At 41.4% G+C, this 17,769-nt stretch overlaps 1 protein-coding gene across 9 annotated transcripts in view; it reads right to left on the bottom strand.

The window, feature by feature from the left end:
* Window positions 1–17,769, bottom strand: part of LOC147259952 (uncharacterized) — a 42,281-nt gene that overhangs the window by 13,514 nt on the left and 10,998 nt on the right. For 7 of the 9 annotated variants that reach the window (XM_086206222.1, XM_086206221.1, XM_086206227.1 and 4 more), the window contains exons 4-10: window positions 17,315–17,481; window positions 15,201–15,335; window positions 14,878–14,966; window positions 6,406–6,555; window positions 5,557–5,879; window positions 1,859–5,476; window positions 939–989 (exon numbers count right to left, since the gene is read on the bottom strand). In XM_086206222.1, the coding sequence (XP_086062348.1) occupies window positions 939–989; window positions 1,859–5,476; window positions 5,557–5,879; window positions 6,406–6,555; window positions 14,878–14,966; window positions 15,201–15,335; window positions 17,315–17,481 (4,533 nt within the window). The remainder of the gene's footprint in view (window positions 1–938; window positions 990–1,858; window positions 5,477–5,556; window positions 5,880–6,405; window positions 6,556–14,877; window positions 14,967–15,200; window positions 15,336–17,314; window positions 17,482–17,769) is intronic. The other 2 variants (XM_086206226.1, XM_086206225.1) reach the window with 1 other exon arrangement.

The following is a 17,769-nucleotide window of genomic DNA, read 5'->3' on the forward strand; positions in this document are numbered from 1 at the left end:
TTCATGAGGATCATAAAGTTCAGTTTTTTTATTGGATCAGTTTGAGAGGGTTTGATTTATTTTAACAGTCCTCTTGAAGGCTGTAGTTTGTGGTGCTGTTGAACTATATTGGGTTTTACCGACAGGTGTGTCTAACATTGTCCATCACATTTCTATGAATTATAGAGGCAAAATATTAGGAATAGCTCCATTATAAGATCAGTCAGTATAAAAGACTGGTGGTGGGAGTGAAATTAGTCACCATGTGGAGTTTTTGGTGCTAGTTTTTCACCAGGGGTCTGATTGTATTTGTTCTGATGAACAACAAACATTTTCCATTGATCTACAGGTGATAATGCATAGAGAAAATTAGCAAGCACAGGATAGAACAGGAACACTGGAAATCAAATCAGCTTTGGCAAGGCAAATGATGTTAAATTAGACTAACACATTTTAAAACACTGTGTTTTCATTCATTCATTCAGTTGCAGGATCTCAGGACCTCTATCGCACAAGGATACTTTCTTCAGTCGATATAATATTATCATGTGTGGGCAGGACATCTCTGCAGCACCATGTTTAATGTAAAATAGTATCTTAACACACAATAAGCCTTTAAAAAAATATAATGTGCTTTCCGCCCTATATTTCGATTAAATGTGCAGCCCTACTATATATATATATATGTGTGTGTGTGTGTGTGTGTGTGTGTGTGTGTGTGTGTGTGTGTGTGTGTGTGTGTGTGTGTGTGTGTGTGTGTGTGTGTGTGTGTATACAGTTGCATTCAAAAGAACTCTTGGCTAATGAATACTATGTGGAGAAACTCATAAATAGTAAACGGACACACGCTCACAGACTTGCATGCACACACACAAACATAAGCACAAACGTGTATACAAACACACACACACACACACACACACACACACACACACACACACACACACACACACACACACCTTGCAAGAGAGCTAGGGGAGCTGTTTCCATTAGCTGCAGTGGGGCTCCAGCTGTAATGAGGCAGGTAATGCATATTTAATGAGGCATAAACAGATTTATAAACATAAACACACACACACACACACACACACCAAAGCTTGCTGCCATACACATAAGTACACATAAAATTTGTTTCTGACTCACACACAAACATACAAATATATTCACACACTCACATATAAACATATCCTCTGTGTATAACTTTTATACACACATACACACACACACCTTCTTTGCAGAAAGCTCTAAAGTTCAGTCCAACATTCAAGCAATATTCACCTTATCCAACTCCCTTCTAAACACACGCACTCACACAAACACACAAACACAAACACACACACACACACACACACACACACACACACACACACACACATACACACACACACCAGGGTTTCCTGGTTTGGTTTTGATGAAGTGTTTAACAGTGCTAATATTCCTCAAACACACAGACACAACTAAGGAATCCGGGAAAGACGGGCTGAGGGAAAGCACAGGGGAGGGGTGGGAAGACCTTTCCTTGTATAAGTGCCTTATCAAGATCTTTAGTCTTCTTCAGAACACAGACCAGCCCTAACGTGTCACGGTGTTTTTTCTGTTAGAATTAAGGTGTGAACTGAGGTTAAGTTAGGGTTGGGCTGCTCAGCTGGTCCCAGATGTGTTCATCCACTAGCCATTAAAAGCCTGAGAGGTGACTTCATGTCATGAATATTAGAAATATGCATCTCATACATCTCACATTGGCAACCTATTCATCACAAGTCAAAGTCAGTTTACCTCCACTGTATTGGGTGAAAGCAGAGAAAACAATACAAATAACTATAAATTCGACAAATGTACAATAAAAAAAATGCTTAAACTTGTGATTTGAGGTGCTTACCTTAAAGTAGGAGAGTGGCTTGCTTGAGAGGCAACTTGCCCTTCAATCTGTTGTTCAACAGACCATTTGCTACACTCAACAGTTATTCCAGGTTGTCCATCACAGTAATCTGTTATATCCTGTAGGAGCATGTCTCTCTTTGGTTCAAGTGTCTGTACATTTGTTTCGTGAAATGAACAACCTTCGATCAGCTCCTCAGTGAAACTCAGCAGATCATAGGAAACCTGCTGTTCCTTCACAGTTTGCACTTCTGGAGTCCATTTCGGAAGGGTAGTGAGCTCAGTTTCCTCTTCCTGCTCTTCCTCATCATTCTCCTCTTCCATTAAATCTCCAGAAAATGGTAATCCAAGTCCTCTTTCTGTAGAAATGCCTGATTCGCTTAATGGGGTGCTAACCAAAGAGCTTGGCTGAGACACAGAACTGTTGGTAAGTGCTGGGGATTTTGCTTCACATGAAGATTGAGGTGTGTCCTGTCTTGCTAATTGACCCCCCCAGACTTGAAAGTTGCCCAAAGTGGTAGGACAGGGGCGAGCTCCAGAGGGTGACTGCCCACCCTCATCTGAATCTTCCATTGAGATTTGTGAATGGACATAAACTTCTTCCCTGGTTTTCAGGAAGTGATCTGACGGATACCTCAATGATGGAGAAACACTTCTGACTGTGATGTTTGATTTATCATCATAGTTTCCTTCTTCTGTTTGACTGCAAGCCGGTGGTCTTGAATCCGACTGATGAGAAGCTACAGAGCTAACTTTGTTGTCTTGGGAGTGAATGCTTACCGACTGATCCAGGCTGGATGGGTGTGATGCTGTGTTTTTTAAGGATATTTCATCAGTGCCATATTTGTTGTTGGCTTCCAAAACTGTCTGGTTTTGCAGAGCATCTGTACTGGAAGTACTGCCAGTGCCTCTGCAAATTTGATTTGGTCTACTTTGCTCTGCCGTCTCCTGATGGTCTCTATGTGCTGCTTGAGCCTGGGTTTTCAGCACTGCAGCAGCGTAAGAAAGCATACTAAATGTTTCCAAAGGTTTCCTTGTTCCTTTTGGTTGTCTGTCACCCTCCTTAGGTCTATGGTGCCGCTCCCTCTCAGCTTCCTTTACTGTGCCAGACACAATAATGTAATCCATTTCTAGACCTGATGATGAATCTCCATCAGAATTGGACCTGAGTTCGTCTTGACTGCCTGGGTGAAGGCTGTCAGGACTATACTTCAGTGTCTCTCTCTCTCCCCCACAGCTGGAACTTAGTGACATAGTCCCTGCTCTACCTTCCACATTACTCTCATTGTGAGGACCACCTTGGATTTCAATGGCAAATCTCTCGCTATTGTGGACAATATTGATTGGCAAACTATGGGATGGTGTTGCTGATACAGGACCCTCAAGATCAGCCCAATTCACAGGGGTTAGGGGTAATGATTTGTCAGTGTGGATTTGAATCTCAGAAGCTTCTGCCTGACTTGAATGACGATCATCTGAAATGGGTTGAGCAACAGATTTGTCAATCTGAATAAATGGGGAGTGGTTGCTTAGCTGGTCAATCCAGTCAGCTTCCTCTAATTCATCATACTTTCTCTCGATTGAACTTTCCCCACTACTGGTCATCTCACCAGGTCCCTCAAATAGAAACACTTGGCTGACTGACTGTTCTTTGCCTGAAATTACCTTTTCTCTTTGAGGTTCATCCCTCTGGTATAGATCATGTCCCTCATCTCTCAGACTAAGTTTGGTCACAGCTACAAAAGGGCTACCCTGCTCTTCTAGCTGTATTATGTCAACTACAGGACTTGCAAATGTGTCAGGGGAGGATGTCAGGCTCCAGCCACTGACTCCTACATTGTCATACTCTGAGGTGGAGTGGACCATGCCAGGAGCAGGAAGGTCAAGCATTTCACTACCTTGGTTGAGGAAAGTCTCAGATTCCAAATTCTGCATAGGCTGCATTTCGCTCTGAGGACTTTGGACATTGTCATTTGTGTTTTCACCCTGTGTTCTGCCTTCTGCAGCATCTATGACTATTCTTACATTGTGTTCAGTCCAATTCATTCCCCCTGGTGTTTGACTTATTACTTTATCCTTATCACTCTCCTTATTTATAGGTTCCTCTACATGTTCAGTCTTCTCAATAGCTTCCAATGATCTCATTTGATAAAGGTCCTTTCCAGCTTCTGGGCCCTCTGGGCTAGTTGTCGAAGAACTGTCTTCTTGTATAGTGGTGTTCCACATCTCCATTCCACCATCAGAGTATCCTTGTGGACTTTCTACAGATGTGCCACCACCAACATTCAGGAAAGAACCAGAGTTTTCAGACAAATTATCAGGGGTTGTGAGTGGTGATAGACTGTCATCCCGGATAGTCATATTCCACATATCTAATGATTCAGGGTAAGAAGTGGTGGTTCCGCTGTCAGATTTAAGGAACCCCTTCTGTGCTGAGTAGGTCCAGAAGTCTAGTAGCTCCATCTGTCCGCCTCCTTTTTTCCCCAGTGTTACGTCATCCTCTTCTTTCGAGGAGTCCGGTGTTAATGTGTTTAGGATTGCTTTCTTTCTCTGCACTGACAATGTTTCTTTCATTCTGGTGCCAGTTTCATATTTTCTAGGGATTTCTTCCTCTGGAGGGGTCAATTGCAGATCAGTCAAAGTAACAGGGTTCCATTGATCCTTAAGTACAGAATCTGGGTTCCATTCCTCATGTGATTCCGTTTGCTCAGTGATCAGACTAAGCTGTGGTTCCAGGTTCATTCCCCTCTGGTGGGTGTTCTCTGACTTGAAGACCTTTTCTTTGCTTTCTCTTGCTGTCATATCATCAACTGACTCTTCACTTTTAACTTCCTCCACAATGTTCAGAGGGCTTTCTGATCCCCTGGTTCTATTCCAGGCATTGATGTCGTTAGAGGACAGTGCACCTTGTGTGTCAAAACCAAGTTCCTCCCAGGTTTCTGACAAAGACGATGATACACTGTCTTTGTGCTGCAGGCCATTGATCCTTTCAACTACATCTTCAGGGAAGAACCTGACACCACAACTGCTGGATGGGCGACTACCTACAAGGCTGTTAACCGGGGTTGGAGGAACCATTGTCTCTAGAATTTCACTACCATGGATTTGGCTATGGTGGTCCATTGAGGAATGTCTACTTTCAATCTCACCCAATGAATTGTTAGCAGAGAAATCCAACATGTTCAGCTCCTCATATTCTGATAGACTTGAACTTCTAGCTGTTCTTCCTCCATCATCTGACTTTCTTCCAGAATCAACAGATTCACCTCCAGCTGGCAGAGAGTGGTCACCAGAATGTAGTGGGTCAAAACTAAACAGGTCAGAATTGTCATTCCTATTCCTATTGGAGCGGTGCCTTCTCCTCTCAGGTGGGACAGGAGGGGAGAGAGATGAAAAGCCCAGGGGAGAGAGGTTTCTCAAGAAGATTCCTCCAGGTCCTGCCACAGTCCCCCCTCCACTGATGATCTCACCAATTGGACTATCATCGCTAAGGAACACAGAACTCTCCTTGGAGGAGCGGCTGCTACGGATTGTGGTCATACCACTGTCAGGGCTTACTAACTCGCCACTTGCACCAACTTCTGCTCCTCCTGTGTCTTCTTCACCATCTGCCATCACCCTATTAAGAAACAAAACGGTCAGTGTTTGGCTTTCCTGAGCATTGGATGAAACAAATCAACTGAGAGATGCATTATTTACCTTTCTATTGCCACCACATCGCCACTGCCTCCTTCAACTCTCTCTATGTCAGAACCATCCATGTCGTTGATACCAGAAGATCCCTGGGAGAACTCAACACTGCCTGCCACTCCCTCTGTGGAGGATGTCCTACTGCTAGGCTGACAGGCCAGAACAGAGCTCCGGCGATCGACGAACTCTTTGAGGAAAGTCCGAACGTCTTCCTCCAGCAGAGAAGTACCAGAGGAAGTGTTTATAGGTATGTTGTAAACCTGGAGATAGTCCCTGGCTTCCAATTCACTAGAAAGAGACCAGCTGGAAGACTCCTCCAATTCACAACAGATCTACAATGAGAGACACCATATTGAGTTGCTTTTTTGTTATTTCTAACTATCACATGATTTTTCTGGAATCATTACAACAGGCCAATACTGTAAATTTTGCTTGGTAGATACATTGGTAAATACATTTCACTGTCATTGTTAGCTTAGTTGATGAAGACAGGAAACAAGAGAAGGCAATTTGTCCAGCTCTGTCCAAACATGATTTAATCTGCCAACCAGCCCCTGTAAAGCTCAATAGTTTCTTAATTACTTTTCATCAGTGCAAAACTGAAGAGTTAAAATGACAATATGCAGTTTTATGGTGATTATGTGCTGTCAACTGCTGACTGTACTCATGCTTTTACATGATAGATAGGTCTTAGCGAGTTGGAACACGAGTCCATTGCCCAAAATGTCAAACCATTCATTTTGCGATTAGCTGTTTTTCTGGATGGCAGACTGAATGATAAAGATGAGACATTAAATTGCCTATTATCAGGAGCTACTGAGAGAGTTTTCTGCTGTGGTGATCATGCAGTTGATTTACCTGGTTTAGGATATCAGTATTGTTAGAGTAGACTGCCACCTGCTGGCGAGGATGATGGTCAGAATCACTGGTGGACAAGAGAACCATCAGGGCATCATAACCATGTCGATGACTGAATGATTTCAACCCTTCTGCATGACCATCCCAGTGCTGAGAAAGAAAGACAAAGGAGGAAAAGAAAAACAGAGAAAACAATTTTGAAATTATACATTTATCAAAAAAGGGAAAAAAAGATATCATATTTCCTTTCATAGACTAAAATGTTTAATATACATTCCCTAACATTGTGGTTACAGCTGTATTACAAACTCTGTTATACCCTTGCCTTTTATTATGCATATGATTACATTTTTCTGATAAAACTGAAATGGTTTCAGTAAGTAAGTTCATCTAGAGCAGTGAGAGACAAAGCTGTCAAAACGCACCAAGGGGTAGGGAGACACTTTATGATTAATTGTTTGGAAATTAATGTTTGCTCTTAAAACAGCCACCATGCACAGATTATGGTAATTCAATGACACGCACAATGATTGATGGATAGAAAGTTGCATTAATGGATTGTTTTGTTTGTCGAGGGAACTTCTTTTTTTTCTTCTTTCCTGAAATGATTAACAACAATGTTATGGCAACCGTCATTTGCAAAGCAGGGTGATGCAGAAATATACTTCTGAAAACATGTTTGCTTGATTAATCTAAATTTGTCACAATTGTTGGTTTTGCGAAGTTCACAGAATTGTTGTGGTGCTTATTTAAGTTAGTGATAGCAAAACTAATAAGGAAGCTTGGAATGCCTGCATTTTTTTTTTTAATCGGTCATCCCTAAATTGTCCAAATTTGCCTAACTGAAAATGTGTTCCTTTGTGCTACAGCATTCATAATCCTTCTCTCTGCTTGAGCATGTGTGTGTGTGTGTGTGTGTGTGTGTGTGTGTGAGTGAGTGAGGGAGAGAGAGCATTTGTGGGACCACTGAAAGTGATTGATGAAGGCTGCAGGCACTGTATCTGCCCAGGCTGTGTCAATATTAACCTGTGAGGATGAGGGGGATACAACACTCCTCTCATTTCTATCCCTCCATCCTTCTCTCTCTCCACAATATGGTTGCTGTCAAACTCAGGCCCATCAATCCTAACACACACGCATACACACACACAACTGTCACTAGAATGACACTGCCATTTCTCAACACTGATATCCTGATGAGTGCAATGAAGCTTCCCAAGATCTGTTAAAACACACATATTCACTCATATAAGTACAAACACACACAAAAAACATGTAAATCCAACAAAAGCAGATATACACATTAATCTGCTCCCAGAGGTCTTCTGTTGTGTATGAACAAACAGGGAGCATGTTAAAACACAGGTAATGTAATAAAGTTTCATGGTTTACATTACAAAACACCAAAGGCTAAAATTACGTTTAGGTTATTAACTCTGTGTACATACACACAAAACTGCACATCCTCATCCTCACACACACAGGCAGAGAAATACAGTTACAAAATGAGTAGAGTGCAAATCTCAGAGAACACGCAGAGCAACAGTCTGTCTGCCATTTGGCTCTTAACTGTGTAAATTACTACTCATATTGCCTTCCTCCCTCTTTCTGCCACCTCCAGATACACAGATTGCATTTTCTTATAAATTACCAACATGTTAACCATTAAATCCACACACTAAATGTCTCCAAACCTCAGGATCCAACCACAGAAACCTGTGTCTCATTTGTTGAGCATTGCTTAAGATGAGAGATCAAAACAAGGGGTTATTCTTTAAACTCTCAGCTTGAGTTTATTAAGCTTTTGATCTGTTGATGAGCAGGCACTCACAGGAACATTTGTGGTTGTCCTTTAGTTTGTCACCAGAGAAGGTGCATAAATGTATTGGTCTCAATTAAAGCAGTTTGACATTTTGACCATTTTCTCTGCAAATACTGTAACAGACAAGATAGTGGAGTATTAAAGCAATCCACCCCACTTTAATAAGAATTAGTCTTGTTTTGTCATGGAGGGAATTAACCACACCATAGTTATAATTTTGAGATAATAAACAGCTGATTGGCAAAGTCAACTTTAAAGTTGAGTTCTGAGTCAAAGGTCACTCTCAAGAGTCTTGCCTGTCCTAGAGTAAACTTGTTTAAGCTGTACAATTAATTGTGGAATCGAGGCACCACTGTCTGAAATACATCTGAAACAAACATTGATTGGTTATCAGAAGACAAATGAAGGGATGTATCATCATCGGAAAGATGTGAAACATATAGATTAAAACCTAGTGGCCCGAGTGTTGACCCTTGGGGAACCCCAAAGGGTATTTCGCGAGTGTTTCAACAATTGCGTAAGGCTGTGGCTTAGGATGAACATTGTCCACGCATCTCTAGTTGATGGTATGCTCTCCAGTGTATATTAAAAATGTAACAATTAATACGTGTGTGTGTGAATGATAACTATGTGAGAAAAATATGCCATTTCCACATGTAGAACTTTTAAGGGCCATACACAGACGCTAATGTTCATATCATGCGTCAAGGCAGTTAAGGAGAATATATTCTTTTCTCTGTCTAACTTTGTGTGTTTCATGTCCTTTTCTCCCATAACACCAACTTCTTTATATTTCCTTAAACAAATCTTGTGTTTATCTCATTCTCCCTCATGCACTATGAAGCTTCATTTTTCTCTCTCCAAATCAACACACACAAACACCCTCCATCTCTCTTTGGTTGTCTTTGCTCCACAGGTAGCAAGTCTTTAGTGGCTGCTTGCAGTTCTCCCAACCTGCCATCATTATGCACAATAGCCTAAGGTGCAAAACTCAGGCCTCATAACTCACGCCCCACACGCAAAAAATTCCCATGCAAACACAGTCAAAGCAAAAACACATTTCCTGCTGTCGCCAACATCTCCGGCAAAGAATTAATCAAGCGTTCATCCATTTAGCCTCTTTGCATACCCTTTTTGTCAGAACACAGAAAGCGAAGAGAGTTGCGAGGTCTTCTCAGGCGATCGTTTCACCACCCTGATGAATCCATCAAGCGAGGTTTGATTTATACATCTGTCTGTGATCACAGCGGTACAGCTACAGCAAATGGGGTGGCAAGGAGCGAGCTGACACCACCCTGCTCAAACACACACATGCACACGCCAACACATGTGCAATATAAACTACTTACCACGCAAACACATTGGGATCTTACACATGTATGTGCTCAGAACCATCAAGAGAATTGGTGCTTACGAAGTTTTTGGAGAGACAGGAGGGGGGTCTGAAAGTTTATAGCAGAAGAAGCCCAAATGTCTGTCTGCCTGATGCTTCTCCACAAGCCTCATCCACTCAGTTCTAAGTGCAGGGATTAAGGGGCCAAGATGCAAGCGCTGAGTCTACAAATGTTTTGTTTTGCGTATTTGTTTGCCCTCAAAGCCCAAGAAAGCCATGGGGGGAGGTGAAAATGGAAGGAAAGAAAAAATATTTCTGACATGATGAGGAAAACATAAAGGCGAGTTATTACAGATACAGTATGATGACTCTCTGGTGCTGTGCTTCTCCAAACACGTTAAAATCAAGACTACAGACACACATAAAATGCACACTACAGCCCCATAAATTCAACATATTTTCACAGTCTAGATTTTTGTTATTATGAATGCCGATTACTTCAAATGAATTCCCACAATTAAAAAAGTATATCTGAGTAACCCACGGAATGTGTGTTATGTTTATACTTAATATGATAGTGTCAGTAAAATTCAAGCTATTGAAAATAAGATGATGTTTTGGCATGCAGATTCAGAATGTGAACATTTAAATAACATCTAACTGAGTTCCCTAACATTGTGTTTAAAGAAAGAAAGGACCAAAAAGTCAGAGGAGAATGGAAATATAGAGGAATATAGGGGCGGGGCACCCTGGCTTCCTGGTCTTCAATCTTAGTCCCTGGGAGGCCCACCCTGCACCTGCTGTCTCCTTGTGCCTCTCATCAGAAAGGCATTTCCACAGTGCTGTGGCTGCAGGCCCCTTCATTAGCAAGCGTAATTATTTGTGCAAGTGGTGCAGGGCAAAACTGGCCCCGCATAAACAAACAGAAGGGCTGGAGGACTGTGAACAAACAACACATTAGAGACAATCAACATTGCCAAAATGAAACTGAACATACACCTCAGAGGAAGAGATGGACACGAAACAAAAAAACCCAACAATAAAAAGAACAAATACCCTGACAGAAGCAAATAACATCTGAAACCGTGAAACCTCATCTACAGTTGCATTGGCCCAAAGAGGGATATAAGATGAAGCCCATAAATGTGTATTCAGAACAAACTAGAATGGCAGTTGTCTGCTTCCACCAACCGATCCAGTTGCAGTTAATGTTCATGTTTGTCATGATAAGGGAATTTATCCAAAGGAAATTAAAGACCGTTTTCTAAGCCTATTCCTGGAGAAACGGAACTTATCATTTTGACAGGCATGATTACAGGGAGCAGTTTTATCCTATGATGCATTGTCAGCACTTGAAACAGGAAACAGGAGGCCCAGTCAGTAACAAAAACTAGACTGGACCCAGAACACTGAGACAGATCAGACCAAAATTGCAATTGCAATGACTTTGATTTTTGACCCATTATTACCAAAATCTAAGAATCCACAAGTCAAATCCCAGTGAACTTGAGCTTTGACTGACAAAATCTAGTCAAGTCGGGCTTGAGTCATGAGAATCAGACAGACAAGCCACCTGAAAATATTATGCATCCATCCATAGCTTTCTCCAGTGAAGAAAGGCATAAAGAGATTAATGTTCATGACCTCACAATCCTCCCATTTATGCACTTTCATTTCAACCAAAATGTTCACTTTCCAATCCTTCCTCACCTATGGTCTCAGGAGTGGAGATAGCTTGAAAGATGTAAAAATGCACTACTCTAAAACATTTTGTAACACTTCAATGTCCATATTAACACACACAAAAAACACATTATGGTGTGGCTTCGGGCTCCTGTCCTTCCCACAGTTCATCAACTGCACAGCGTGATAACTCTTCATCCGACCATCGTCTCATCTGCCAGCGCTAATTTCTGAGCCATGAAAACCTTGGATACACAAACACACTCACTGGCATTGATCTGTCAGTAATGACTTTTTAGTGAGTGTTTGCCTGCAAGTGTAGTGTGTCTTACAAGGGAATCCTTCAGGTTCCTGCTTGAATAATCTCCGCTGCCAGCAAATGTCCTTCACATCTACAGGTGATGCTACATGGTGATTGTGTATCCTTGAGCGACACACTTAACCTCTACTGAACCCTGCGGTGCCTCTGCTGCTGTCTGACACAGGTTTACTACATGTGCATGGATTCGTCCAGCTGGCTAAAGCAAAATTACAGTTACGCACAGATAAATAGATGTATACAACATGTAAAAAACAATTAATGATATAAAAATAGTGAGGTAGGTACTTTTGATATAAAATTCCCCTTGAAAATCTTAAATAAAAAGGGATCTGTATCCTAAGTGAATTTTAGGAAACATATTCCTTGGAGTGTGGATCTTATTACCTATTCATTTAGTTAACAAACGACAGTTACAGCTTGTAGTTTGCAGAAAGACAGAAAGAAGAGAGAAAGAAATTGGACAGAAAATCAAATTAGTCTGCAGAAGAAATGATGGGACCAGCCTGAGAACAACAACAAAAGCTGCCTGTGTTTGGAACACGGAAATAATTTGAGCAAATGCAATGAAAGATTTATCTCACCTCAAGATTCTACACACACTACATGTGACCGCTGCACGTAATGGAATAAAACAACAACAAAATAGTAGACAGTGAAGAAGCCATTTTGCGGTAAGAAATGCTAGAGTGAACGCTTTGATTTTTTTTGCAAACATTAAAGCTGACCAAGACATCATACCAGTTTGAAAATGTACCATCTGCTTATCAGTTCATCAGCTTTAGTTGCCCTGAATTTATTAACAAGTTTTCTTCCCCTCATGACTTCTTGGTGGAAACACCAGCCACGTACTTGTTACTGGGAGCCAATGGAGACAGACTACAAAATAAAACTACACACTGTAGTGTTTACAAAGTTTCAATCCCATATATCATCTAGTAAGTCTTTATCCAGTCACCTTGCTCTGCTCAATGGATACATGGTTACATGTGCAGCATAATTTCCTAGTACTTTTCCTGTTGTTAATCTTCTGTCTCCATCAGCATCAAGTAAAAAGTATGTGGATCCACCAAGAATTCAAGACAACTAAGGACAAGGAATTGACAAAAATAAACAAATCTTTTTATATAAAGTATCATTTAATGCAACTCAGCACCACGTGTTTTTATCTCAGCAAATATAAAAAAGTATCACAGCCTCACATTGCTTTCATAATGTTACAAGTTGATTTATTTGATGCTTACGTGCAACATTGTGTGAATTTCTTTTAATAGTATTCATACAAAGAAACATCAAGACGAGTGATGTGATTTTAAAAGAATAAAACTATGTTAGTTCTTCGTTTCACTTCCATAATAAAAGCGATGTCTAACAGGATGTCTAACTTATGTTTGTGCAGTAAACAAGAGTACACTCGTCACTCTATACAATCATATCCATATAATTACACCACAGTGGAAGTTTTTTATCCAGAGATAACTGTTTAACTGCTGTCACACACACACACACACACACACACACACACACACACACACACACACTTTGACAAACACATAAACCATTACAGACTAATTGAATCTAATTTATTTAGTTTTCCGGAAAGAATCATTTAAGGAAGAACTTCCCTAAGCTCCCTCGATAAATGACTCTCTCTTACCGTTTTATTCTCTTTTCAAACACAATTAAAAATTATATATAAATATATACACACTGCAAACGGCATGCATATAAGGAGTTCATTTTGAAGCCTGATCTCAGGTCATTAGTAACCCACCATGACGCTGTGGAGTTGGAGGGTCCGCTGGCAACACACAGGCCCCTGGCCATTTATTCTATATTAAGTCTCTAATGGGGCCCCTCTCTCTGTCTCGATCTCTGTCGCTCTCTCTCTCTCTTTCCTGACACACAGCATGAAGGCACAGCGCTGGTAAAATATGCACAGAAGTCCGGTGTGCACACACACATAAAGCCATTCAAATGAATGGTTATTTATTCACTAAACGAGGATCTGGGTGTTTAATGTTCCTTGGACGTTAGGTAGTTTTCTGGAGGAGGCAGAGCCATACCCCTACGGCTACAGACATCATTTATTTTACACATAGCCTAATACTGCACTCTAGGCAGTCGCTGAGAAAAATGGGCTTTGGAAGAGAAAAGGAGATATAAATGAAATAATGAATGAGGTTTTTTTTTTATTTTGGGGGGGCATTAGAAGTTGCAGCAGGGAGAAAGAAGAGCGGTAGGCTTAGAGGTTTTATGTGTGATTGCAAATGTGAAGTAAAGAGGAAGAACATGAGAGCGACAGAAACAGACAGAAGCGTAGTTGTGTGCCTGTGTGTGTGTGCATGTATGTGTGTGTGTGTGTTTTCAATTTAACATATCAGTGGGGAGGTGATGCCTTGTTGTGTGTGAGGCTCTCGAGCCTCCAACTGCATCTCATCCAAATGCACAACATCATAACATCAGAGGAGCTCCAACACTTGCATCATCCCCCCAACACACAAACACACACACACACACACACACACGCGCGCGCACGCACGCACGCACGCACACACACACACACACACACCTCCCAAACAAAGACAAAGTGCCATAGGATTTATCCAAAGTTTTCTTTTAAAGTTTTGCATCATTCTTTATATGTAGATAGCAAGATAGATATACAGTAGATATACTGTATATTCACATTTACATATACACACTTATATATATATAAATGTGTGTATGTGTGTGTGTGTGTGTGTGTGTGTGTGTGTGTGTATAAAAACATGCATTTATGCATCAACTTGCAACCTCTGATCTGCATCTGACCTTAGGCCTATGGAGCTCCAACGCCTCTTCAGCAAGTGAGAAATCAAAGCTTAAATTCAGAGATGTAAAAGTGCCCTTTAAGTATGGAGGATCAACAATAAGGAATCGTTTTACTTTTTTTTAAACCTGATCAGGTGGCAGCGTGCAACTTTGTTCAGGATGTCAGTTTGGTGCAAAGGAAAAAAGAAAGAAATCAAGAGGCAGAGACCCTGATACATGGTCAGTAAAACAACTGAACAAACAACACAATGTGATACTATTTGGCAACTAATACAATTTACTTTTGCTCTGCGTGCACCATAGTTTTGACCATCCCAGGATAAAGTTTTGTCTCCCCTGCATTCTAGTCTCTAACTAACCTGGTGTGTTTTTGGTCCATGGGAGGAAGCCACAACACAGCCATGCAGCTAGAGAGAGAGGGTGCTCACTCTCTCCAGCTTCATTTGTCTTTGAAACAAAAGAAATGGAAACAATTTTCTGTTCTTTTTAATACAGTCTTACCTCTTCATCTGTGGTCACAGAGGTGAGTGCTATTATCATCTCTCCATCGGAAAATTCCTTTAGCTCCTCGGACAGCAGCTGCTCCAAGTCTACATCCCGTCGGCACACACAAACAACAGCATAAACATGAGGACTAACAGTTATATGTAGGACACACAAGAAAGGATACAAAACAATTTTACAACAGACACAAACAAACACAGGCATGAATGTCCCCTCCAGAGGTGAGAGGTCATAGAAAAGATGTACCACAATGCAGTTTGTTATAGCTGCTCTTACACACACTTGGAAGCCTCCTGGGATAAACCAGTTCAGTTTAGTACCGTGCAGGTTTGCCTCGTCATGCTGGCTCTCAGTGACATCACTCTGCTGCTCCAAAGATCGGATGAGGTCCTCCAGGTGTACCGACTGACGGCCATGTTTGATCCAAACAGCTTCACTTTGTAGCCGCAAGGCCTCTGTCAAAAAGAAAAAGTAGGGGGAAAAAAGGCATGAACGAAAGGCTTGTTAGCTCGAGCTATCCTCAAGAAATAAAAAAGATAAAGTTGTTTGCACAGACACACAGATCTTGGATGATAATATCACTATTCTAGGTTTGTAAAATGACTTTTTTTTGGGGCACAACAAATGGTTGAATGCTTCTTCCGACCGAAAAATGGGACTTCTTTATGAATTTGTTTGGCAAATGTCAATAAAGAACAGACTTTACACTATGTGTACGTAGAAGTATCACTGGGGCATGACAGTAGTTAGTAAATAATTCACTCCTAATGTCTCTGTAAATCAAAAACTTAGATAAGGATCTGTCTGGTATATAAAACAATGAACATGTACGATTGTTCTTGGGACTGAGCTGGAAGAGTTGAGTTACAAGGCTCTTTAGGAATCAATGAACCTGAGAATGCACTGTCAAACTCACTCTCAAAGAAATATGAGCACTGGACGGCTTAAAGTACATCATTGCTCCTCTAATCAGCTCTTTTTCTCTCCGTCTCTGGACTTCACTTTGCTCCTGTAGCCCTCCTCTCCGACCTTAATTCACTTTTCTTCCTTCTATTCATGCATCCATCCTGTGCCTATCAGAGTAAATCACAGTGAAATATGGTGGAGTCTGCTGCCAAAACTTTACATAGTTGTTCAACATGGCGGGTTGTTTGACCTTAAAGGCCTGGCATCGTTCAGCTTTGGTCCTGTTTTCCAAAGTGCTGGGAAATGACTGACAGGGAGCAAACTCATCTGAACTGATACGATGTCTGAGACAGCAGCTAAGTATTGACACCACACATTTGTCCGTGTCAAAGTCTGCCCACTAACGATGCTCATTTTTCCACTCACGGGTCACGATTGTTATTTTCAGTATCTGATATCATTGAAAGAATCTTTCATATATATCTACATCACACCTACAATAGGGAGGACCTGCTGCCAATGATTTTTTTCCCAAAACCAAGTGTATGCGCAGCTGATTTCGATGTGGATGAGGTATTTGAATATTATGACGCTGTTTTTTTTATTTGAGCACCAGTAGACTGGACCAGATTGAGGCAATGGAGGGGAGAAACAGACGGCGGAGTTTGAATAAGCTGTTGGTGTTTTGTGGAATGAGTCAGCTCCTTCCACAATGTCCATCTGCTAAAGAAGTGCCATAAATTGGACCACAATAATATCTATCGAACACAGAACTCCAAATCTTTCTCCACCATTGACAAGATCAACCTGTCACACAGTAGAAGATGCTTTTAGGCACTTCTAGGTCCAAAAGCAAGTAAAGAAGGAAAAACGCAGCAGACAGACAGATGCTGTGGTTCTCCAGAGGTCCTGTAGTGCTGCAGCTCCATCAGGTCATTGACTATTGCTTCTTTTAATGGCATGTAATTGAAGTAACCATTTCTGAGTGAGAAAAAATGGACAGAGGCTGGCAACTTCTGAGAAAAAAATCTCTGATGGAAAAGAGTTAAAGACTGTCTTCTGAAACTTATTCTCAGAAATATAACAAGTTTATTGACAGTGGCTTGGACTACATGTGTTCCATACGTATGGACACCACCAGGAAAGGCCAAGCCACTACCCTACTTATAATCTAACCTAAACCCACATCAGACTTATCATGCACCATCTTTGTTGATCTCTAATATTGATTGTGTTCTTTTTATTTGTTCTACAAAAATATACTTTTGTTGGGGAAACTTTTCTTACTTAAGTGAGAAAATATTTCACAAAACAGATAAGTCATCGAACTAAATCATTTGAATAAAAAGTAGTGACATTATGAGGCCGAGTGTCTTCCTGCTCTGTTCCTTACTCACACTCACAACCCCGCGTCTGCCTTACTTCATCTCTTCCTGGTGGGTGTTAAGCGAGTCATGTCAGGGGATTTGTGTGTGTCCTTCTTCACCGCCCCATTACTCCCCCTAGGGGGCATCTGCGCCTCCCTCACCTCCAAGAGCCTCCCTCAGCGCTGCTCCGACGTGCTCTGGTGCCTCTTGAAGAATCTCTCTGGTGACAGTCATCACTGCGGACGATGCCCCATCATCCCCTGCATCCTGCTGCCTGTGGTGATGGACCACTCGCAGGATGCTAGACTCCAAAGTGTGGTACTCAGAGCTGGAAGAGAGAAGGTGGGGGTTGAGGGGAGATATGGAGCGATGATTGTGAGGCATTTGCATTAATAGAAACTCCCCTTTGGAGCTGTGAGGGATGAAGACGTACAGGCCTGAAGTACACATCCAAACATACTCTAAGTCTTTGCATCATCAAATACAGACTTCTCAGCCAAGTGACTGATTTTGTGTGTGTGTGTGTGTGTGTGTGCTTTTTCACACACTTTGTGTGTGGCGTGTTACTGGAGGACTCAGTTAGATGGTACACCAAACATAAAACTTTGGTTTATCA

This window comes from Aulostomus chinensis, chromosome 6 (genome assembly GCF_037954235.1).
Source record: "Aulostomus chinensis isolate RoL2024-O1b breed Wild chromosome 6, RoL_Achi_v1.0, whole genome shotgun sequence".
Classification (NCBI taxonomy): domain Eukaryota; kingdom Metazoa; phylum Chordata; class Actinopteri; order Syngnathiformes; family Aulostomidae; genus Aulostomus; species Aulostomus chinensis.